The following is a 25,002-nucleotide window of genomic DNA, read 5'->3' on the forward strand; positions in this document are numbered from 1 at the left end:
AAAAAAAAATTGTGATTTGTAGATAATTATATAGGTCAAACAATTAGATGATGTAAATGATGATGTTAAAGAAAAAGAAAATCTCCTATCATGTAAATAAACTAATCTGTATGCATGCTTCATTATTCTCATTTACGGCTGATGCTCCAATCATGAGCAAATTGTGCAATAAGTAATTTAGAGTGCTGCTTTGCGTTATTGTTAGTTGCCTACTCAGAGTTGCATAAATGCGATTTATTCCAAAAAACATGAAGCCAACCGCCACCCACAGATTATATTCTAACTCAAACACACATGCACAAACAGTACTTCCCCACACAATAGCCCTCCTTGTTGACGAGTGTGTCTGTGTCTACACGGGGTTCTGAAGGCGAGTTTACGGCGCTGCCCATCACAGACTCATTAAATCTCACTGACACAAAGGAGGCATTCTGCTCCCGAGCTGCATATTAGCACCGCCTGGATCATCCTCGGCAAGCACGCCGGGCTCTTCATCTCACACGTCCGTCCTGCACAGGTCATCTGAGGCAATATGGCCGTTAATACCATATAAAATGGTCAATAAATGGTTTCAAATGAATATTTCCTGGTTTCTTAGGTCACGGTGGGTCTTGTTGCAAACTTATGCCTCGGACTGCTTTATCAGAATTTGACTCAAAAATACTGGTGCCCGAAACCAATATGTTACCTTCTGCCTGCATATTTACCTAAATTAGTTATTATATAAAGATGTGATTCAGTATTAGAGCTGCAAAGATTAGTTGGTTAAATTATTAGTTGATCGACAGAAGATAATTCAAAACAATTTTGCAGATTAATTAATAATACAAATATTTTTTTAAATACGCGCTTTTCAGTCTTTTACATTTTAAATATTTCAGTCAGACGTTTCAGTCACTGTGAATTGAACATCTTTGAGTTTGTCTGTTAGTCAGACAAACTGTAAACAAACTATGAAACTGGGAGGGACATTGTTCGTAATGTTCTCACATGTTATAAACTAAATAATGTATTGATTAATCCAAAATGTAATCAGCTGTTTATTCGATTAATGAAAACAATCGTTCGTGTCAGTCCCTGACAATCGCACAGTACAAGAGCCTTCGGAGTTTAATGAGCATGCCTTTGATTCACTAGTTTGGCAGCGAGAGGAGAGATCTGGTATATTTAGAAACTTCTAACCAGCTGATTAAAATCACACAACCGACTGCAATACACTGCAGGTAATACGCAATCCCTCTACATTATCCCCTAAGATATATCAGTTACAGTAGATCACATTACAATAAATGTTTGTCTTCAATGAGATTGATTTGCATCATGTACCAGGCATTGTCTAATTGATGACTAATGTGGCTGTTTGTCTCTTCCATATGTAGTTCAACTCAAGTCCCACTCTGCCTTGTATAGAGTGGGGGAGGGGGAGGCTAGACGGGCAGACAGGCAGGCCAATCTTCCAGATGTACAGGGCCGTCCCAAAGGGTGCAGCCTGGCCCTCTTTACCATACACATCTCACTGGCACTACAGGACAGCAGGAGGGGAGGAGGGGGTACGCACACAGACCAAATCCTCTTTAGCCCTCCCTTTGTTTGTGTCCAGTGACCAATAACTGTGCTGCACACTATAACTAATCCTGCCTACCCTTCCCCCCACAAGACCCCCCATAGGCCTATTCCCTAGGTCACACACACACACACACACACACACACACACACACACACACACACACACACACACACACACACACACACACACACACACACACACACACCGTTATGCATCAATGCTCCCGGGCTCCTCTGGGTCTTTTAATGCTCCGTCATCTAAATTGTGATTGTCAGAACACAGACATGCTTCTAATGGACCAGCTGAGCTTGTGTCTGCTGCCTCTTCTATTTTGTGTTGCCCATCTAACATCTCTGCTATCAGCCAGCTGAGCAGGCCTATGATCGGCATCATGACCAATTGAGATAGCGGCAGCCACACCACAGGATCTCTAAAAAAAACAAGCAGCATCAATCTCTCATAATATGATGCACATTTCTTTTTTGGTGTGAAGGTAATTAGATGAAATATTGCTGTAATAAAAAAAAAAAATCAGCCCTCAATCCTGTATAATTAGTGTCTTTAATGAGCTAAATTATAGATGAAGTAGGCCACCCTCTAGCAAGAGTGAGCTCGCAAAGAGCTGCTGGATCAGGCACTAACGCCAGGGCTGGAGTTGAATTAGGGTTTGATTTAGAGTTTATGTGAATTGCAATTGAATGTAATGTTCCCACAGGAAGATCATCTGAAATGTGTTAAGACTCAGTGAATTGTTCTCTAAGGAAACTTCATGTTTGACTTGATTTCAGGAGATCACATTACTTTGCATTTTGTGACAATTAATTAGTTCACATGCTTAAACAGTGTGAGCTCCATTTAATTAATAATTCTCAATAAAGTTATGCTAAAATGCTAGCCCAGTGACTAATACCAAAACTCACTTTAATTAAACATTAATCCAAGTCTCAAATCTTTGAAAAAAGAGATACCAAAACCTTATTTGCCAGTGATGTGGCTGCGACTGTGTTTGCGTGTGATGAGATGAGATGAGAGGGCTGAATGGGGCAGAGCTTGCAGAGGAGGCATAGTGTATAAATAGCTACATCATGATGCAGAGACTCATTAGCCTTTACAGACAAGCTCATATCTATTTCTGTTCACAGTGTGCTGCACACATCGCGCATTTGCACATGTGTATACATGTGTGCACGGATGAGAAATGCAAACCCCACTATGTCTTGGAGACAGCAGAGAAAAGGTTTCATTTGTTTGGAGGGAATTCATCAAATACTGGTCACTGACTGACAAGTAACGGTGGCTTGACAACAACTTTACCCTGTCGGAATACTAGGACAAAAAGAAAGCATGTTTCCTGGGTACTGAGAGTAGGCTTAAGGAATTAGAAGGAGTTTAGAGTTAATCATCCCCCAAGTGACCAAGTGAGATTATCTCCATCCATCTACCTGCCTACCGTATCTATCTCACTCAGTATCAATCTGTCTGTCTCTCAGGTCTGCCTCTCTGGGTGTGCGTGCATCTGTGTGTGAGATAAAGAGAGAGCGAGGGGAAGGAGAGAGAGAGAGAGAGAGAGAGAGAGAGAGAGAGAGAGAGAGAGAGAGAGAGAGAGAGAGAGAGAGAAAGACCTGGCAGAAGCACAGTAGCGATCAGCTGTGCTGATTCATGGTTTTATGAGGAGCCCCGCCTACCTGGCTGAAAATCAACAGAAATTAACTGAAAGCCAAGATATCAGTCCTCTGGCCACATGGTGGCTCGTATTAACCTCTCTAAATAAACACAGGCACACATGCCAAAATGCACGCAAACACGTGCCTAGATAAACCGTTTGCATGTTCAGTTCATACACACGAGTCTGCCCAGCAACATCGTGAAAATGGGCAGGCACTGAATATCTCACGTCATAATAGTGTACATATGTATTTCTCAATAAACGAGCCTACGATGTAAAATATTACTGTATATAGTTTCTCAAAACTGTGATCAAGCTTTGTATCTGAAATCATAGTGTGTACTGCGTAATACACTCAACAAAAAAGGTATTCCGCTGCAAGAGTTTATTTTAGTCAAGTCCGATTTGTAAACCTATCCCAAAATCTCGACTGATCAATACAGACAGATGGTCTGTGAGCCTGACGCTGTAACTTGAACCGACATGGGAAAAGAAGGAAGGAGCTTGATTGATTTACTGTGGTTGACCTGAAAGCAATTCTGAATCCATCTCCAACATCAACTCAGCCAAACCCCATTGGAGGAATAGTGCAAATGTACATTAGTGCACATTATGAAAGCGGTGTTCTTTTTCATAATGGAAAGTAAGAGTCATTAGCTAGAAGATTACTGTCTGAGTACTGTACTGTGAACTCAATTTATTATATTTAAATTAAATATTACAATTAGATTTTTAAATGAGGTGTAAATTATGCAATGCTTTTTTTAAATGTTTCTTCAGCTAGGAAAACCTATAGACTCCATCATTTATGGAGGGAAGAGTAAACACAACTGTATATAGAGTATGTTCCTTATTCAGTAATGCATTGCACACACAACAAAGTAGTAGTCTAATTGCACGAATGCATCATAACTCCCAAAAGAGGATTACCCCAGCAAGCTCTTCTCGGGCCTCGGTGACCTCACTCCCACACAGCAGAACCAGAAACATCCTCCAGCATCACTTCAGCAGCTCTGCTGAATCAGCAGTACAGGAGACCCCAAGCACCCGGGTCTTATCTCTGTCATTTTTTAACTTCTGTTGCTCTCGCCAGTCCCGATGCGTTAATGTCTCGACCTCATTCTTCCTCCGTCCTATCTGCACGCTTCATAAAAGATTATCTGACTATATATATATATATCCAGCAGTATCATCAATGGAGATGAGGCTTGGTGGATGAGTTGCTCTTAAGTGTGTTGCGGGTAGCAAAGGAACAGACACGCATTCAAAAGTGCCGCCCTCCAGCAAACAGATATTTTTAACCCGTGCACGCCTCATGGGGTAAAAGCCAGTCATGTCAAGCGGAAAATGAAAATCCAAAAGCAATGCTTCTCATCTCTGAAACAGCATAAAAACAACAACATATACTGTATTAACACATTCTTAGAAATCGGTGTAACACACCTCACCGAGAAGCATTAGAGACCAAAAACACCCTGACACATCATGTGGAACAATAACTACTCAACATAATAATGAGTTGGGAAATAAAATATGACAATCAAGTCACCTCAAAATATCCATTTAGAATGTGTTTCTTTCTGTACATCATGTATTATAATACTATATTATCATGTAATATGATCAGACCTCTATACTGCACTTGTGAAAATGAGCCAGAAATAACAACAGAAAATGTATTTCTTACGCCCCCATAAAATTGGGGGGAAAACAAATACATTTGATATAATTTATCACCAGTTACCACATTTTAAATGATATACTATTGCATTACTTCATAATATAGCTGCGTCTTAATTAAAAGACAATTTAATTAAAGTGTGAGTTTTCCTAAATTCAAACAACAAAAAGTGTGCGCCCTCTTTTATCCGAATAACGTGCATGCTCATCCCTTTTCACAAAAACAACTCGCATGAAGAAAACGCATCGCTGCCTCCGCTGAGACGGCGCACTTGTGATTTATGGGGGTTGTTATAAAACAGCAACTGGGCTTAATTGTGCAACATACATGTGTAATTTGTATTTGCTTCAACAAATCGATCGTGTAAATATCGCATGGCACATGAAGCCTCGTTCGACTTCAATTTCAAACTTTTTTTTCTTCTTCTCAATTAAACCGTACAAAACAGTTGTTGGCTGCATCGGGCCAACGTGCCGGGGTATTTAAACAATCTGTGTATGAAAATGGCGCCGAATGTGCAACAACACAAATAAACACCAACTCATCCCCACCGCCCGAGGAATATAAACCTTAAATGTGGCTTACCTACTCTAGGATCAGCATCAATGGGAACGCAAACGGCTTAAAATCCGACAAAACGCGTTATTCCGCACGTTCACAGGAGAAACAATGTTGCGGAGCGACACATGCTTTGTTGTGCCGAAGGTGTCCGATGCTCGTAAAGGGGAGGAGTCTCACGCTGAAGACGTGAGTTGACCAACCTCCTCCAACCCCGGCGACCAGCACGCCGAGGTGGAGGAGATGGGCACAACTTTCATGTCGTGCTGATTAGATGTGCACTAAATACGAGGAGTTTGCTTAAATATGTTAAGATGCTGCAGCAATCTAAGCGTGGGGGAGAAACAGTAATCCACAAGCGTTCAAGTCTGGACAGATTTATATTAGGGGCAGTACTTTTAGTATTTAAAAAAGGTTTTTACATTATCAGGTACATTCACAACTCATCAATATGTCTATGCCTCGTTGAAAAAGTCCAAAAACAGGCATGGTGTAAAGGGGCGGGGGTCAAAGAGTGCAATCATTAACACAGTACAATGTCCAGGAGCAGGAGGGAGGCAGCAGGAATATTCATCAAAGTCCAGCCCAGTCTTTTCAGACACCGATGTGGTGCATTCATCTGCACAGTGTGAGGGTGTCAGGACCACAGCCCCGAGCCAGTTGGTGAGATATTAAAATAGGCAGTTACAAATCTATTATAAACTAAAAATATGTCCCAATCGATCCACCCTCAACCATCTACATCTACATCTACAAATAATAATAAAAACAAACCAGCATATACACACAAGCTGTCTTTATAGACCCCGGCATGGTCCCCACCCATCTGCCTGACCCCATTAGGGCCATACGGCTCATATGTAGAAGGGGGGAAGGAAAGGGGTTCATTATTCTCACCGCTACACGGGGTAAGGCACCATCACCTTTGTCTGACAGAGGCAAGTTCATGTGGCATGCACAGCAGAGTCACATGTCATTTCTGGGCAATTTACTTGAAGAAAAAGTCTTACCAGTACAAAGATGATTTTGTTAATCGTGTCATGAAGTCCAAAAGCGGTAATAAGAAGCAAGGGAGACACAAAACAACCGAAATGTCTCTCTTGCACAGTAACTGTTGGTTATCGTGTTTTTTTTTCTTTTTCTTCTTCAGACTTTGATCACTGAACACAGTGATGACACATAAGCGGCACAAAAACTGGTGGCGTTACACATTAACTGTAGCAAAACGCAATCGGCAGGGAAAATCCGATGAATCGCGGAAAGCGAGTACTTTGGGATATGGCTCATTTCTGTTACCTCTGCTTTAGCTTGGGACGAAACGATCAAGTCAGACAGATAACAGAGGCAGAGCGGGCGAGAGAAACAGGGACTGCATGAACTACTCGTGTTGCCTTCAGTTGCTTAGGAACCCCTGCCCTGCCCTACCCTGCCCTGCCCTGCGCCTCCTGCAAGGAGCAGGTGTTGAGCTGGACCCAGGAGAGGGAGGAGAGACGGAACTGAGGGGAGGAGACGGGCGCAGCACTTACAGACCCACAGTCCCTTGAGACGGTGACAGACTGCAACCACAGACGCTGAGACGACCCACTCGCACAGCGGACACGCCCCACACCGTTTCCCCGGTCCCTCATTTGTTCAAAAGCACAGGCAAACACGCACATGCCACGGTGCAGTGCATTACTCCAGCTGAGTGCATGGGGGTCATGTTTGTTTGGAACATCTTTATCCCTCTCTGGCTCCATCACTCAGTGGTTATATAATGTCCCATACCGCTTCAACCAAAACATCTCTCTTTGACTTTCAATGCTGCATCTGAGTACGCATCACACACGCACGCACAAACACGCAACACGCCGCCTTCCCTCCCGCATCTTGTGTAAAACAACTTGCGCAGCTTTGAATATGCTTTAAAAATGAATTTGGAGTGCATGTGATGGAGGCATGGTTGCATGGGTTATATTGGTGCCCAGGAGCTCTCAAGAGCACTACCGGGATTGATGGTAACAGCGCATCAATATTCATAGTGCACCATTATGTTATGAAGAATTCATGAACCAGGAATGGTCCATGTTTCTGCTCCTTTCTGCCAGCAGACATGTTGGCCATCCTTCTTGTCTTGGGCCAAGTTTGAATTCTCACCTTCATGCACATCTTAGAGAATTTAAATTACACAGGAATGATGCTTCCTCAAAATGGAGGAGTCAGGACATTATGTTTTATATTAATAGCCATAGCGATAACTTAACACAGAGAATATGGCAGGACAACTTCCCCAAAAAAAGTAGTCATGGAGCTTTAGCAGCTAGTAAAACTGCCATAAACATTTGCATCTAGAGACAATGCTCAGCGATGAGTCAGATTGGAAATGAAATGCTTATATTATGCATGCACTTGGATGTCATCTGAGATATCTTTAGAAGACACAGTACCAAGCCCTGGAGCTCACAGTACACTGAGCAGATTGTAGCAGACATTCTAGGCCACCTAAGTACATGCTACATTGTGTTTGATCATCTGATGCTACTGTAAATGGATGTCTTTCTTAGTTTACACTGCCACCTAGTGGAGAGACAGTTTATTCAACTGTTCATATGCGTGTGGCTGATTTGACAGGTTTGCAGTAAACACTGGCCAAATGTTAATTCCCCCCAAATTATCTTTGTATATTAAACATGATTAATAATCATAATTATACATTTTATTTGTATAGGGCTTTTAAAAAAAAAAAAAAGGTACTCAAAGCACTTTACATGGTAAAAGACAACAATAGAAGCAACAATAATATAAACAAGAGAATTGCACTGTAATACCAATTATGATATCTCCTCTGCACAGAGCAATCTTGGTATGAAAATGTGTACTTTAATTTATATAATAAAAATACTCTATGGTGAAATATCAAATCGCTAAACACTTTAATGTTAATTATGTGCTGTAAGAGAGAAAGAGAAAGAGAGAGCGAGAGCCAGAGCCAGAGAGAGAGAATCCCCGCCAATACTACTCTACGTTAGCACAGAGGGGCATGTGTCCATGAGAGATAAAGATGTGTATGTGTCACACTACCCCTCCCAAAACTAGTTTGGTGTGGGCACAAGCAGGTTAATAACTAATAACGGCAGTGCGTCATTATTTTTAGTAACTAAAGCTCTCATTAAGGTTCCTTCACAATCTATTCTTCCGTTCTGTTTGATGCTGAACTTTAAACAAGATGCCTTACATTTTTCTTTCATAAAATAATGTGCTTTTTCCACACAAATAAAGAAAGTATCGTGGCAGAGACGCAGTTTAACAAGCTCTGTAAGATACAGAGTCTTCACTCAGATCCCGAAGGGGGGTGGCATGTCAAATATAAATCATGAAGAATAAATATTTAATAGTCTCTATAAGGAATGATGACTTAATTGAATCGTTGCATAAATAGAAATGAAATGTGTCTTCGCAGCTGAGAGCTGCTGTTTAATTCTAACTATACTCTGCATGACATTTAAATCATATGGCGGTACATAAAAATATAAAGTAAAATAATTGTTACTCTGTATGTGCCGTTTGCTAAATATCAGTACAATACTCTCCAACTTAGCCACATTGAGGAGCAAACCCAGCTCCTATGGCTTTGTGAAACTTGTATACGTCTTAGTTAGTGATTGGTACTCACATCGATGTAGAAGGTCATTGTAGATGGAGAGGACAAGCCCAGACCAGGTCAGAGAGAGAGAGAGGGGAAAAAAGGGGAAATTCAGTAAAATACTCATTTCAACTATGTGACAGGACATATAATAGAAAGTTTACACAAATTAATGAAAAAGGGCCACACATATAGTCAATGTGTACAATACCCTGCTGCACTTACTTAGTGAATACTGAACATAACGACTGTGAAGGTATCACATAATCTAGTGTGTGCTGAATCAGAACATGAATAGCAGTTTAAAAGTAGGCAGGTTACAGTTGTTCCTGTAATAAATACTTCTGTTAACACACTAGATTACTACTTCTGTCATCAGCATAATAAACAGACACATGAAACGCACTCACTTCCTGTAGGATACCCTACCTGTTCACCTGTGAGTGTGTTGTCTTGTTGTGCTCAGTAAGCTAGGTGTACAAGTATTTGGCGCAAAGTCTCTCGGCTCGTGAGGCCACCGCACACCAAAACCTTTGGCTTGACAGTTCTGTTCATGGTCAGCAGAACCTCGACAGACCGGAGCGGGTTGTCCCGGTTATTATTGTCCCGGTAGGCTAAAAGGAACAGACATTTCTGACCTCGTCGTGTTTGACATAATCCCTCTAAATACGGAGCACTGAACTCTGCGCGAACCGCCGCGCGCAGACGGGACATTCATAATAATAATAAAAACAACGACAAGGCGTGCAAATGTAGACGCAACGACAGCGGGTGAGTAGGCGAGTCCTACCTGAGCAGATAGCTTCCTCTTCTGTGAGTTTCCTCCAGCTTTAGCGGGCTGCCATGAGTCCGGTGTCTCCCCCCAGGACAAGTTGGAGGCTCGCTCGCCCGAGGTCTCCTCAGAGAGAGAGAGAGGCGGTGTCGCAGCTGCAATGACGAAGCAATTAGCAGCGCTGGGTGGAGATCCGAGGTGGGCACCTTACTCAGAAGACAGGATCTGCATCGAAATATACCTAAAGGAGGCGAACACAAGTAAAAGTACTCATTATGCACAATATACAATTGCGTAATAGTGTATAGATTGTATAAATGTATACATTTATTATAACCATTGATGCATGTTCATAATGTTGCGGCCATACTGCTGGATATCTTAATATATAGTAATACGCTATCATTAATTAGTTGATGATATTTCGTATTAATGATCTGCATTCACAAAGTAACTAGAAAGTAAATCTTAACATATATATATATATATATATATATATATATATATATATATATATATATATATATATATATATATATATATATATACATATATATATTCCCTCTCTGAACTGGGTGTAGAGAGTATAGAGTGGAATACTCAAGTAGAGTACAAGTACCTCCAAGTACCTTGAGGCATACTTGAATAAATGTTGGACTACTTAGTGTTCTACTGTGAAAGTCCTCATAGATGGTCATTACTTTAAAGTAATCATATACTGGTAGTAGCAAGAGATAATATTATACTTACACATGTCATTGCATTTCTGTTTACCTTTACAGGTGACTCAGGTGCGGTATAGTTCCTGGAGCACTGTGGTTGTGCGTGGATGAAGTAATCCAAACGGCCTCAACACAGATGAGTATGCATTTAATTAAGGAGGAATATCATTTTGGCAAAAAGGATTCCTTATCAAAATCTCACCTCATTGCAAAAACAGGTGCAGTTATTCTGCTGTATGTTTACTGGATTGAAGTATCGGTTTCTGGGCTTCAGAGGAATGTGTGGTCAGAGATTAAGCGTTTGTTCAACAACTGTCAGTGATATCAGCAAAGTCACGGTCACTGCCCCTGTATCTGGAACCACACTTTGGGGGTAGCTCCGCACGGGGGCGCTGTTGTGTGTGTGTGTGTGTGTGTGTGTGCGTGTGTGTGCGTGTGTGTGTGTGTGTGTGTGTGTGTGTGTGTGTGTGTGTGTGTGTGTGTGTGTGTGTGTGTGTGTGTGTGTGTGTGAGGTCGAGTTACAGGTAAATATTACTGTTATTATTTATTTTTAGGACCCACTTTGCAACTATTTATAGTCACCAAGCAATTCATGTTCCTGGTTGTCATGTAGATGTGACTAATCATTACTTCCTGGTTAGATTGCATAGTACAGTTACTATCTTTGCTCCCTTAATATACAGGGATGCATGTAATAGTAGTGTTCCACTGTAATTCAAATATGCTTTCAACAAGGTCATTTTTTGGGGGGTGGAATATATATACCCGGACCCAACATATTATTCCAAGACGAGTGTATTTTACATGTTAAAACATAGATGGGATCATTGAAAATGCATTGTAAATTCATGGTGACCTGACCTTAGCTTTCCACCTGTGTGTCCCCTCAAGTAAAGTATAGTGTCTCAAGTGTACAAGGTCGACACACACATCTATTCGTCTATCTGGCTCCATCTGCCCTTGAGTATCTCTCTCAAAAAACAGTGTGAATTCCCAAAAGGCAAGCACACTTACAGCAGCTGCTACAGCCAGAACATCTGTCAACATCTGTTACCTAAAACCCAGTGGCCAGTGTTGGCACTGCCCAAGTAAATTATCCAAATATATCTGTATTCCATCACATTAGTAGTGCATCTGTGGCTTTCTTTTTTTCTTTCTTTAGATAGATAGATAGATAGATAGATAGATAGATAGATAGATAGATAGATAGATAGATAGATAGATAGATAGATAGATAGATACCAGTGCCAATATAATTCCCTCTCCATTCTCACATGCATCATAATTCTCAAGAAAACCCCTCTCATCCATTATCGTGCTGAGCAGCCAGGATCCACCCAGTGCGCGTCACTCGCCACACTTTACTTCAGCCTTCTGGATGAAGATAAGAGCAACTGTCAGCACCAACACACGCCGTGCAGTTCATACGCGTGAACGCCAGTGTGAGGCTGCTCAACACATGTTGCCCCCTGGCGCATGTTTTTATAATTGCTCCATGCAGGTATTCTGCGATAATGAAAGAAAGGACATAAATAAATGTATAGCTAGTTATTTCATATAAACCTGCTCATATGTTGATGTTACATCCACAGAGACAATGTAATGGCATCTGCACGAACGTTTTGAAGCCACTTTTTAAATATCTTTTTTTTTTTATAGTTTTGTGAGACTATACATGTTTTTGTTTGTCTTCACCGTCTTCAAACTATCATGTGGATAATAATGTACTTATTAAAAGCACAGCGCCAGATGAAATGTTCCATTGAAGAACGCAGCTGGGTTTGTATCAGCCCTCAGTGGCAGCAGCGTGGAAACCCCATATTATCTTTTACCAGGAAGAAAGCGGCACAGGAAGGATAACCACACAGACCTCAAAGGAATAAACCCGGCTCGGCGACGGATTGAAGTTATGACTTTACTATGGCGGATACAGGTCCTTTTTTAACGTCATGTATTATTTTCTACCTCTCTATCGGTGCCGCAATATTCCAAATTCTCGAAGAGCCAAACTGGACCTCAGCCAGGGACGAATATATCCAACAGAAGGAAAACATTTTGAAGAAACACGCCTGCTTAACAGAGGAAGGTCTGAGTGAGATTTTGGAGGTATGAACCTATTCGAAACATGTTTTCCTTTTATCCTGACATGATTACTTTCCCAGAGCTCCCAACAACTCTCATAAAGTTATTGGATGGACTGTTTTTTAGGCAACGCAATGAAAGAGTAAAAGGGAAGCGTGTCTCCTTTACGTGTCGGGACAACACAGAACCGGTTTTTCCTGATTAAGAAGAATAAGTGAATTCTCCAACAACAACACGACTAAAATGCTCTTTGTGGAAGTGTGTTTGTTTGTTCGATGGCAGAATAGTTGCCCAGCTATTCGAAACTTAAAGCGCCGAGCGTGAAGGAGCCTGTCTCCCTCCACCGCACATATTTGCATGTTTGCGCAAGGTGTGCCCGCTTACAATGGCTGCATAGGTTGTGATGGTCATTTTTCGAAATACGTCTGTAATCACGCAGATAGTGTCAAAGGCTGCAGGCCGAGGTGTGACCATCACTGGAGACAACCACCGAAACTCGTGGGACTGGGGGAACTCTGTCATCTTTGCTGCCACCATTGTCACCACCATAGGTTTGTATAAGACATCTAGAGTATTTCACACAGAATAAATAAAGATGTCATTTATAAGTTATTTGTTTACTTACTTTTGTTTATCTGTGAGAGTGCTATTGTAGCCATTTTATGAATTAATTAAGCAAAGACAGAAATGTGTGAAAAAGCTTAATACTACTTTTTAAGATGAATAACTTATGAAGGATGTATACATTAATCATCAAGAACAAAAACTAAATTACTTTTTTTTGTCTTGAAATCATCTTGAAACCCCTGTTGGTGATTAATTATTGAAATATGGCTTACAATGTGTTTTTTAAGAACAATGAGATAATCTCCCATTGTGAATCGATAGCTTTGTAAATTAATTATTTGCAAGTGATCAAACAAATAGATCTCCCTGCGAAATGAATAACTACGCATCTAAAATGACCAAGGTTGCTTTATTGCTTTATTTCACACCCATAAACAATTGATCAATTACTTATTAACAATAATAAAGTCAATAATTGACATTGCATAAACCATTTTAAAATATGACATATCTCTTAGAGTTGTGCCTTCATATTTGCTCTTGTAATCTACAGGTTATGGTAATGTTGCTCCCAAGACCGAAGGTGGCCGTGGGTTCTGCATCCTGTATGGTCTGTGTGGGATCCCCCTGTGTCTGGTGTGGATAAGCGAGCTGGGCTCATTCTTTGGAGACCGGGCCAAACGTCTGTCCCAGGTTCTGATCCGTAAAGGCGTTTCAGTGGTAAGAATTGATTGTTGTTTGTCTCGTCTAACGTCTCATGTCTAATGTTTATGCACCTTCCGCCATGAAAAATTCCTTGTTTGTGTAAACATTCCTGGCAAATAAACGGTTTCTGATTCTGAAGAATCTGACTGAAAGCTGGAGTTGTTTGTCTGAATACTGTTTGAAAAGGCAGCTCCATCAAGTTATTTTAACATTTTAATGCGTTTCTTTTCTCCGTTCTGTCAGAAAAAGGTCCAGTTAACCTGTACAGCCTTGTTCCTGTTATGGGGGCTGTTGGTGCACCTGGTGATCCCTCCATTTGTTTTCATGTTTATGGAAGGATGGAGCTACCTGGAGGGCCTTTACTTCTCCTTCATCACGCTCACAACAGTTGGTTTTGGAGATTATGTGGCAGGTAGGTTCAATTGAGTTATTTCAGAGAGTTCATGATTCTCTGAGGTTATTTGTGAGTCAGTTTTGTTCGGCTCTTTGTTCTAAAAGTCACGCAGCTGCATGGACTCTCGTTTCAGGTGTAAATCCAGACATCGAATACCCCAGACTCTACCGGGTGTTTGCAGAGTTGTGGATCTACATGGGCCTGGCCTGGCTGTCTCTGTTCTTCAGCTGGAATGTCCACATGGTCGTGGAAGCTCACAAGGTGCTGAAGAAAAGAAGACACAAGCACAGACATCTCGACCACGAGGAACTTCTGTCAGGAGAGGAGAAGCACACCTCACAAGAAAAGCCGTCCGTTATCGACATCTTCAACTTCCTATCGGAGAAGGATGAAGACTACAGCACTGTCATCAAGGAGATTGGAGCCTACACATTAAAGCCTGCAGCCAACATAAACCGCTCTAAGAGCTGCAGTGACATCCTGACCACCAACATCCAGAACCTGGATCACTCGCCTCGGCGCAGACGCATGATCAGCATCAGTGAAGTGTTTATACATGCAGAGCGTGCCGTGGACGAAGGCGAACGTGAGTTTAGTCCTGTAATACAAGAAAGCAACGAGGACCCTGAATGTGCGAGGACGGGTAATGAAGAGAACAAGGAGAGTTGTCCACTTGATTCAGAAACTCATGGTATCGTTTTCACTGTATCTAAAACAGATGCCACGGAAGAGGAAAGTGTACAGCCTCCTGCTGGTGGAGGGTCTAGGTTTAAGATATCCATGGTAGTAGAGAAGAATGTGTTAATGGATAAAGATGAAAAAGGATAAAAGATCTTATAAATACGGTTATAGATACTGTATCTAGAAAACACACATTTTGTAAAAATGATACTTTACAATGACATACACACAATGAGCTAGCGTCTGTAGGGGGGGGGGGGATCAATATTTTATTATTTCTGTTTACATTTCTATTCTTAAAAAGTTGTGAGATACAGAATGCACAGATTATTTCAAATCACAATACAAGGCTTTGTGGAAAACAGAGCCAATTAGCAACTTTCCCTCATAGGGAGCTGCTACAGAGGAGGCGATGAGCACATGGCCGTTATCAACGTACTCCTGGCTCACGACCGGCTGATCTGAGTGAATGTTCTTGATCCGGAGGACCTAGAGGAAACAGGAGTACAATTATCAGGCCACCTTCCTGCCTGGTACGGTCACCTTACTGTACTCTTGCATAGCCAGCCTATCCACAGCTCTGTATCAGTTAAAGAAACGCCGTAGCGATTTCTTTTCACAATCTTGTGCAAAGAATGCAGCCACAGTGCCCTTGCACAGCACAGATAGTGAAAGGGGAGGAGACGGGTGAGATCCTCCACCAATGGCCGATGTAAACCTATACAGTCTACTTTCGGTGGGTCAGACAACCTAAACTGTAGATCGAAGAATGATCTTTCAAGGCTTATGTCATTGGCAAGCAAAATAGTTGGCAAACCCAAAAGTCCTTTTAAATAGAACAGGAGAAAAACGGACATTCAAATCAAAGTAGTGGGGGAGTCAAAGTGGCAGCCATTTTTATGTGAACCATGGCTACTGCAACGGTTTTAGTTAACTTTGTTTAGTTGGGACGTTACAAAGCACAGAGAGCAAATGAGTCACATTTAGCCAGCTTCATCCACACACACTCGTGTTACAGTGCAGGGACAACTTTGTTCAGTTCCTTTTCTGGAACTAGTGTAGCATTAAAGCATGGTGAAATTAGCAAGCTAGTTAACTAGCTCATAGCTGGCTCGCTTGCTAACCCGACTAGCTGCAACAACACTTTAAGGCCCCACTGTGTCACCATTACATCGCACAACAATCGCCATTTTCTTTCGTTCTTGTCAAATGAACATGGAAATCAGCTCTACTCCTTTTCTATGTGATCCTGGCAGATAAATCCCATTCTCTCCTCAGCCAGTCTGAGCTCTTGAGCTCCAGAAGGCTATAAAGTACTGTTGGCAGCTGAAAATGTGAAGTCCTTCATCCAAGTGCCATCAATATTATTTACACAACAAAGGGACTGAGGAGATTTAAGCCACAGATACTGAACTGTTTTAATGTGTAATATGACCTTGTCTTCGTGTTTTATGAGCCGCTTATCTGCTTCATATGTTCTTGTCAGATTTCCACCCTAGTGGACAATAGAGACATATTCTATTCTAAAACATAAATGACAACGCTGAAACAAAGACAAAACACTAACTTCGGAGCCGGGTGGATCTTCAGGGTCATACACTGCCAACTTCATGCCATTTGGGTGACAACCCAGCCATAGGTCACCCGTCTTGTGGTCCACCTCGATGTTATCACAGAGGGACCCAACAGCTACAGACTGGTGGGAAACATTACATACAGTCAACAGATAATTATATAACTGAAACAAAGTGTTGAATAAAGCATGAACGAATACGTTTTTTAGGATTAATTAGCTAAAAAAGAAAAATATTAGTATTGTTGAAATAAATAGTTTGACATTTTGGGGAAAAATGCTTTATTTATTTCTTGCAAAGAGTTTAATGAGAAAGTGAAAACAAATAAGCATAATTCATAAAATGTCAAACCACTCCTTTGATACATTTGTATTTTTGGCTGAGGATAGAAATTAAGAAAACACTGTGTTACCTTAAGGTGCACTAATTGCTCCCCTTCTTTTCTTTCATAAATGTCGATCAAATGGCCCATGACATCTGAAACATAAATATACCTGTAATAAAAAATAAAAAAGCATTCTTGTTTTATTATTTTAGCATTGCAATGGAAACATATTGCTGGGGAAACACATTCAGGATGAAAAAACAGAGCATTAAATGTAAAATGAATTGAGAATAACCGTTTGTCAGGGGATATGTTGATGCCATTTGCGGAAAGAAAGCCATCGGCCGCCACCCTCACTTCCTTTGGACTGTAGTAAACCACATCACACCAGGCGAGACCCAGCAAGGTAGTCAGAGTGTTGAGCACATTATTGGGAAAAGATTGATGATTGGTGGCATAGAAGCTCTCTACGCCGACTGCAACAATGTCATTGACACTGAAAGACACGATGAATGAGATACAAATCATGTAGAGATTGTCAAATGTAAAATATGTAACGCTGTCCAGGGTTTATTATACAGTCGACCACATACCTGTGGAGTAAAGGGTGGGTAATAGTTTTTAGGTGTACAAGTGTGTTCCCCTGAACAAAATGAAAGATCTCCACTTGGCTTTTGTGCTGAGGGTGATTGACAACAAACAGGTACACAGAGTCATCTGTAAACAAACAAAATGTGTTGTCATTATTCTCCACTTTTACCTTTGGCATATACAAATCATGCACCTTTATCTCTGAATCTCGTAACACTATATAACAGTATATTCATGTTTGAATAGAAACAATTATGTCAGTGTTTGACCATTGTTTTGGTATAACTGTCACACTATTGCAAGTTGTAATCCTTAATCTTTTTCTATTTTACAGAAGTATTCTGGGTTGCCTCATCCCCAGTGAATTAGAAACTAGTAAATACTTGAGGTTGGCTCACAAATCTGCTGTATGACAATTAGACACAAGTATCTTGGGCTTTGTTGTGTGAGTCAACAAAGGAAACCTTTGGTTGTAACTACTGGTTTCCCTTTTGGTTCCATACTCTCTAATTAACTGGTTTGTTATAAACTAAAAACATTTGGTCTAAAACACAGAAAGCACCAGAGACTCACTTCTGGTACATTTAAATGTGTAGGCATTAGATGAGTGCTCATCCTACCAACCACAGTGACTGAAAGATTTCTTTTGATTTGAAGAAACTGGAACTTTATTCGTCTATTTTTGTGTGGTCTTTTCAAGCCCTTTTTCTGCATCATTTGGACCAAGATTTTTGTTTCCAATGTTGAAGTATAAACACTAAAAACTCTTTAGAGATTAATGTTCATTGTTTGAACGCTAAAGCGAGAAGAAGAGCAAAAATCAATCCGCTTATCAAATTAATGAAGTTTCAAGCGCATATTTTCTCTGTTCTATCGTTGAGATGTTGCATCTGATGTACTTTACCTGCCTCATCGACGTATGCACTAATGCCATGTGGGTTGAAAGAGCTGAGGTCCAGCTCTCCTTTGATTTGCAGCGCCACTGCCGTTGGCCTTGGATGAAGCAGATCCATAACATACATCTTTCCTGGTTCATCACCAAACGAAGGCAGTCCAGGAAATTTTAACCCCTGAAGCGGAAAACAGTGCATGTAGGATGTTGGTGCATATCAATAATTATGCTTGAGGAGGTCCATACTTACTAACTGGTAATCACAACTAATTTAAACCGGCTGACCCATCATTTTACATGGTGTAGATTTACGTAGTGTTATTTCACCAAACTGCAATGCTGCAGGGGTCAAGATTCCTGCAGCTGTGATAGGTGTGAATGACATACTGTGCTTAGAAAGGCCAGGCCATCTCTTAGGACTGTAATATCCTCTGCTCCATATTCTGTACAAAACAAAATAACATGTTACACTTTTTACATCTATAGTTGTATTACTCTAACACTACCCCATTGTGTTGACACTTGACCTACTGCCAGTCAACTGGACTTCAAACTCTTCATATGTGATCACATTTGATTTATATTATGACTTATTTTTGACAATGTAAATCCCCAAATTGGCATGAACATAAAGTTAAGATTGCCTACCAATATTCTTTATATAACGACAGTGGAGGTGTTTCACAGTCACTTCTCTGGAAGCAAGGGCCATTTCTCTGTAGAGCAAATTCAATATGACAAAGTTTGTCACAGGAAAACCAAACAGAACCTGAAAGTCTACCAGTTCTAAATTAACAGCTGTCAACATTGAGAAGCATTACAACTTACTACAAAACACACTTACTTTAGTTTCATAAATCGGTGTCCAATGAAAGCTGCAACGGCAGCAACAACAGCAGCAACTAGTATTTTCTTCATGGCAACCATGTTTAGAAAGGGAAGCGGTCAAACAGGAGGAGCCGCACCAAAGGCCTAATTCCAATCTCCACCCTCGTGGACTCACGGACTTCGAGGCGCGCTCCCGTGAAGCGCGTGAGGGTTTAGTTCTGTCCCGCTGTCAAAGCATCGGACGGCTCTCTCGCAGGCGTGTTGAGTCCTTTATGAATCCTTTCCGTAAATCTGCATTCCTGAAGACTTTTCCCGAGGGAATTAGCCATAATTTATAGCAATGTGACGTTAAACGTGAGGCAACCAGTGGAAGTAAACAAAGATGACGGCATGTCAGCCTGGCAAATTACAGTTACTCAGAAACATTGAGGATTAAAGATGGGACAGTAACACACATAAATTACACAGAGATTATATTACACAGATTTATTCATCAAGCATTTCATTTTGACCAAATTACCTCTCACCTTGCGACGAAACAGTCCGGAAGACGTTCAGATCAGGGAGTAAAAAGTTTAAATAAACTGCACATATTTTTGGAAGTGGTCTGCTGACGTGATGTTTCAGCAAAGTGCTGTCCCATTTGTATTTACACCTTTTTTAAGTGCACACTTATTGAACCACAAGACAAACTACAGTTCAGTCAAAACTCTCTTTATTCTTTTAGTTACATTTAAATCCATGAAACAAATGTCACAAAAGCAATTAATACAAGTAAAACATTAAGTTCAATACAATTCATCTGTTCAATTTCCAATTGACCAATAAAAAAATGTTATTTTCCTGACACACAGCAAAACAAATACGAATCTTTGGTTGAAAATATTCTGTTTTGCAAGTACTTAACAGCAGTGCAAGTATCTGGATAGTTCAGTAACATCTGTGTTTGAGAACAATTTTAAAATATGCTGTTGTACCCACAGGCTGTTTATAAGAAGGTTGCACACAGGGCTCATTGCGATTAAATCATGTAAACACACTTCATCCATCTTCCCCCAGCTCCTCCTTTTGGATTTTCAGGCACTCTTTTTGGGGTCTTTTATCAGTGTTCCTCCCTAAAAAAAGTGTTGTAATATCCATGTATATCATCATTCAAACTATCATTGCCTTGTCTAATTGAGAGCTTTGCAAGGAGTTTAATAATTTTTTATGCAGTAATTGCCTACTTCAAATCACAGCACAGGGCTTTATGGTACACAGAGCCAATGAGCAACTTCCCCCCATAGGTAGCGGCCACAGAGGAGCCCATGATCACATGGCCGTCGTCAGCGTACACCTGAGTCACCACTGGCTTATCAGAATGAATGTTCTGGATTTTGATGACCTAAAGAAAAACATACCCATGAGAAATAAAGAAGTATAAACAAGATCAATACGTGCGAGTAGCCAGATCTGCTGTTTAGGTAAGCAGAACATTGCAGATACAGCTCAATACACTTTATGTTTGGCCTGTTAATTGTCAGGCCTCTCACTAACGTACTAACTGGTAAAAGTGAACAAACAAACCTCTGATCCAGGTTTGTCTTCGGGGTCTGACATGAAAAGTCTCCATAAATTAGGGTGACATCCCAACCACAGGTCCCCAGTTTCAGGTTCCACTTCCACGTTGTCACAAAGTGAATCCACAGCCACAGTCTGGTGAGGTGCCACAGACAAGGTGATGAGTGTACAAGCATCTTGGTGCCTGGATTACTTTCATTCTAGCATGACTTGATCTTGCACTTATCTGTTTGGTATCGGTGTATATTGGTTTTGCAAGACTTTAACTACATTACATGAAGAATACTTGCTACTTGTGCCCACTATTATATTCATTTCAAAGCATAGATTTAGAAATAAATTGAATTTAACTATTTACCACCTGTGAATAAGTAACTTTTGGTTTACAGTAGCAGCTTTTAAACAACGACATCTGGCATACTCAGATGTCCTTCATATCATATTCATGTAAAAGCTAGAGCTAACAATAAAAGGTATGCAAAACAAGAAATACTCAAATAACGCTGTGTTATCATTTTACATTTAATTCTGCACACATTCGGCCCGCTGTCATGTCAATATTAAAAGATATTATTACTTACATCATGATAAATAATACCATGATATCCATTTCCATACTTCCTAGCCCACTACACTAGCTTTATATATGTTCTAATATTAGTATGATAACAACAAAGCATGAAATTATTAAAGCTGAAAAAATATCAGTGGAAAATGTGTTATAAGAAATGTGCACTTTCTTATTGATGAAACATCAACTTATTTACCTTCACTGAAACCAATGCATTGTCTTCTTTCCGCTGCAATACATGCACGTTGTGGTCAAATAGATCTACCACATATATATGCCTGTACATGAGAAAGAACATTAACATGAAGAAATGCAGACTTTTGCAGTATGAATAACCACAGGCAGAGACCTGCATATCATTCTTACTTTTTATCTGGAGAGATGTTGATGCCATTTGCCATGTAATATCCTTCAGAGACCACTTTTACTTCCTCAGGACTGTAGTACACAACATTAGCCCAAGGCTGAGCCAGAAAGGGCTCCACCAAACCTTTGAAGATTTCATGGGTAAAGTAGTGATCATTGGTGGCATAGAAGCTATCCACTCCCACTACTACAATATCGTTTACACTGGAAAGACAAAATCAGGATTGCAAAATGATTATGTACAATAATTACATTATGCATATGGTTTTTGAATAACTGTGGTATAATTTGGGATTATTTCCAATGCATATTAACTACATCTCCATATTCAGTAAATGTCCAGTGTAGTTCAAGGTAGCTACAATTTAAATGTCACCATACTATACCTGTAGAGAAGTTCATGTTTTATGGTTTTCAGGTGCACCAGTGAGCGGTCGTCATCAACATATTTGAACAGCTCTATTTGGCTTTTGTGTTCAGGATGATTGACGACAAACAGGTATATTGCGTCATCTGATGAGAAACAGAGAAAGCATTATAAAGAATAATGAGTGAGTGAGTGAGTCAGCGAGTAGAGGGACATGCATGACTTGTTTTTTTAAACCAAAGCTAGGTACAAACGCTTAAGACTTTTCTTCTGGTTAAGAATGCATCAAAATCACATCTGTAGTTGTAGATTTTACACCCATAAAATAAACACCACCTACTTAGCACTGACATATTAAAAAGGACATGTGCTGATGGTGTATATTTCTATTGACATTTAATTTGAAACCCAAGATATTGCAGGAGCCTTAGCTACTCCAATTATGCCAACAGGATAACCATGGTGAATATCACAGCAAGCAACTCTACACCCACATGTTCACAACAAAACTTCAGTAGATTGAAAATACAATTACTTTTCCATCGCAACATGTACTTAAATGTGTGCGATTAGAGAAATACTTTACCTGCAAAAAGACAAATTATTCACCCGTTGTTACTTTGAATGTCTCAACAATGAGCGGTGAATCATAAGACCAACTGAAGTAAATGGAGGCCACGTTTAACAGCAGCAAGAACGATATCACTAACCCTTTACAAAGTCCAACAAACCATGTGTCGTATAATCAAAGTCATATGCTCAGTACTTCTAAACACATGCATCTTCGCTAAAACCTACCATTTAAAACACTTGTGCATAAACAGTCTCATGCACTACTCGTCCATGCAAGTCCAGACGAGTCCCAAGTGTTGTAAATGGAAAGGTTTTAGCAAAGATGCATGTGTTTGGGAGGTAGTGAGCATACAACTGGACAAATTAGACTTGGATTATACTGCACGATCTGTGTGAGAGTTTATAAACAGATTTTTTCATATAATTTTTGCTGTTGTTCAACGTTCCCCCATCTACTTCAATTTATCAAGACTTTTCTCCATTGTTTTAATTCCCCACTCAACGTGGAGGCCTGAGAGAAAAACTAAGTTTTCTTTAAGAAATCAAGGAGGACCCAGGATGAGTAGTTGATATACAAATAACCATTTTGTAGTTGAAATTTTCCTTTAATTTATGTCTGTTGATACATATAAACACTTTTTTAATCTGGATCAAATTGGAAAAAGCAGTAGATAGGCCTAAAACTAGGGTATTCGCCCCTAAGGTGCTATCTTTTAGAGACGTGTGTGGAACCACACCCAAACAAAGAGTGCTTTTACCACTTGGATCGATGTATACGCTGATGCCGTGAGGGTTGAATGACTGCAGATCAAAGTTTCTTGGCATGCGCAGCTCAACTGGTTTCATCCGAGGGTTTTTCATATCAAGGGTGTAGATCTTTCCTATGATGTCTGTGGCATGAGCTGATGGCATTCCAGGATACTTCAAACCCTGGAGATTAAAATAAATAAAACACTTAATTACGCTGAAGGCCATAGGTCACTTTAAGTAACGTTTTTTTTTTTCCTGCTAGTTTTCTGTCAAATACTGATAAACCAAATAACCTTCAAGTCCATGCAGTTTGCAAATTGTTAGCACATTTATTGATTTTTTTTCTTTTGGAGGTCAAAAGGTAGGATTAAATAAACATTATTTGAGGTTATGTTGAGCATGTCTGTAACAATAAAATGAGTGTCATTATTTATGTATTGTATTTATGTATGTCACATGTTAGGTTAGGTCACACAGGAGTCCATACGGGTGGTTTTAATGACAACAAGCTCACTTCTATGGTTGGCACTGTTTTGTATTTACCCAAAGAGGCGTTTATTTCCAGCAGCGGGCAGCTTTACAAATCAAATACTTACAGTGCTGATAAAGGCAAGTCCGTCTGCAAGGATCGTTATATCTTCTGAGCCAAAATCTGAAAATAACGTCACGAAAGTTGCACAGATACTTTTGATGTTCACCGCCGGTATTCTCAAGCTGTGTCCAATTGTTTCTTCAGGCGTTACTTACCAAGATTTTTGAGTTCAACACAGTTGGGGAGGTGATTTTTGACCAGCTCTCTTGAAGCGAAGGTCCTTTTCCTGCAATGTTTTCAACGCAGACGTTAAATTAGGACAGGTGGCCAGAATACAACTTTGTTTCCCTGAACAAGAACAAAAGCCACGTACAAACGCCCAAACATCACCGTGTTGTTTGGGGATTGACGGAGTATTTTCCTATTTTACCTGAAATGTACAAATCTCTCTCCAAGCAGCGCCGACAGGGCAGCAAATACGAGGGAGATGAAGACTACTTTTCCCATTTTGCAAAAGTTTAAAAAAAAAGGGACTCTAGACTACTGCCATACTTCTTTATCGCTGCAGAGTTTGGGCTACGAGACGACTGCGCGAGGACTGAAGCCGGGGCGTGTTGCAGTAGACGCAGCTGATGCTGCCTTCATAACTATCGGAAATATGGCAACTCATCTTTACTTTACCGTTTCTTTCGTAGTTAGCAATTTTGATTAACGTTGCTATCTTGCATTTGGTCCATACACAACTACTCAATTTACACGTTGGCATTCAACACAAAATACCTGATGCGCCCCCCCCCTCTTTTCTGCTTGCATCTGCGGCACAACATAGGTCAGTCTGGGAGTCTCTCGATGCACAAGATACAATACAAGGTTTGTATGTTTGTCGTCTAAATTTATCCCATCAAAAGCTATTGAACGCGAAAAGTGTTTGGGGTATGTGATTTCCAATATATGAGAAATACATGAACGCAGCATGATTCCGACTGGTTGGAGCTATTCACGCATATCCACGATGCTACGTTCAAAGTGTCAGTCAGACGCTCTGAATGTTAATGG

At 40.4% G+C, this 25,002-nt stretch overlaps 3 protein-coding genes across 3 annotated transcripts in view; 1 reads left to right on the forward strand and 2 right to left on the reverse strand.

Annotated features, from left to right (window-relative positions):
• Window positions 1-9,241, reverse strand: part of LOC306744647 (uncharacterized protein) — a gene marked incomplete at its 3' end in the record, with an annotated part of 28,608 nt that extends 19,367 nt beyond the window's left edge. Inside the window, exon 1 of the mRNA XM_079227330.1 lies at window positions 9,125-9,241. Within this exon, the coding sequence (XP_079083456.1) occupies window positions 9,125-9,221 (97 nt within the window). The 5' untranslated portion in view covers window positions 9,222-9,241. The remainder of the gene's footprint in view (window positions 1-9,124) is intronic.
• Window positions 9,242-12,508: 3,267 nt separating this feature from the next.
• LOC306745035 (potassium channel subfamily K member 5-like) lies at window positions 12,509-15,347 on the forward strand (the record flags this gene model as incomplete). The annotated part of the gene is made up of 5 exons (XM_079227762.1): window positions 12,509-12,694; window positions 13,110-13,221; window positions 13,791-13,957; window positions 14,186-14,354; window positions 14,470-15,347. 5 exons carry the CDS (start codon window positions 12,509-12,511, stop codon window positions 15,162-15,164), a joined length of 1,329 nt encoding a protein of 442 aa, XP_079083888.1. The 3' UTR covers window positions 15,165-15,347.
• LOC306744648 (uncharacterized protein) lies at window positions 15,345-24,477 on the reverse strand (the record flags this gene model as incomplete). The annotated part of the gene is made up of 18 exons (XM_079227331.1): window positions 24,377-24,477; window positions 24,162-24,232; window positions 24,011-24,066; window positions 23,423-23,594; window positions 22,111-22,237; window positions 21,725-21,928; window positions 21,555-21,636; window positions 20,794-20,922; window positions 20,454-20,611; window positions 19,244-19,327; window positions 19,048-19,115; window positions 18,787-18,842; window positions 18,412-18,577; window positions 17,510-17,633; window positions 17,212-17,412; window positions 17,004-17,085; window positions 16,585-16,713; window positions 15,345-15,506 (listed from the first exon to the last, which is right to left on the reverse strand). The coding sequence occupies exons 1-18, from the start codon at window positions 24,451-24,453 to the stop codon at window positions 15,345-15,347; spliced, it is 2,148 nt and encodes a 715-aa protein (XP_079083457.1). The 5' UTR covers window positions 24,454-24,477.
• Window positions 24,478-25,002: the final 525 nt, after the last annotated feature.

This window comes from Taurulus bubalis, assembly GCF_910589615.1.
Source record: "Taurulus bubalis genome assembly, chromosome: 12".
Taxonomy (NCBI): Eukaryota; Metazoa; Chordata; class Actinopteri; order Perciformes; family Cottidae; genus Taurulus; species Taurulus bubalis.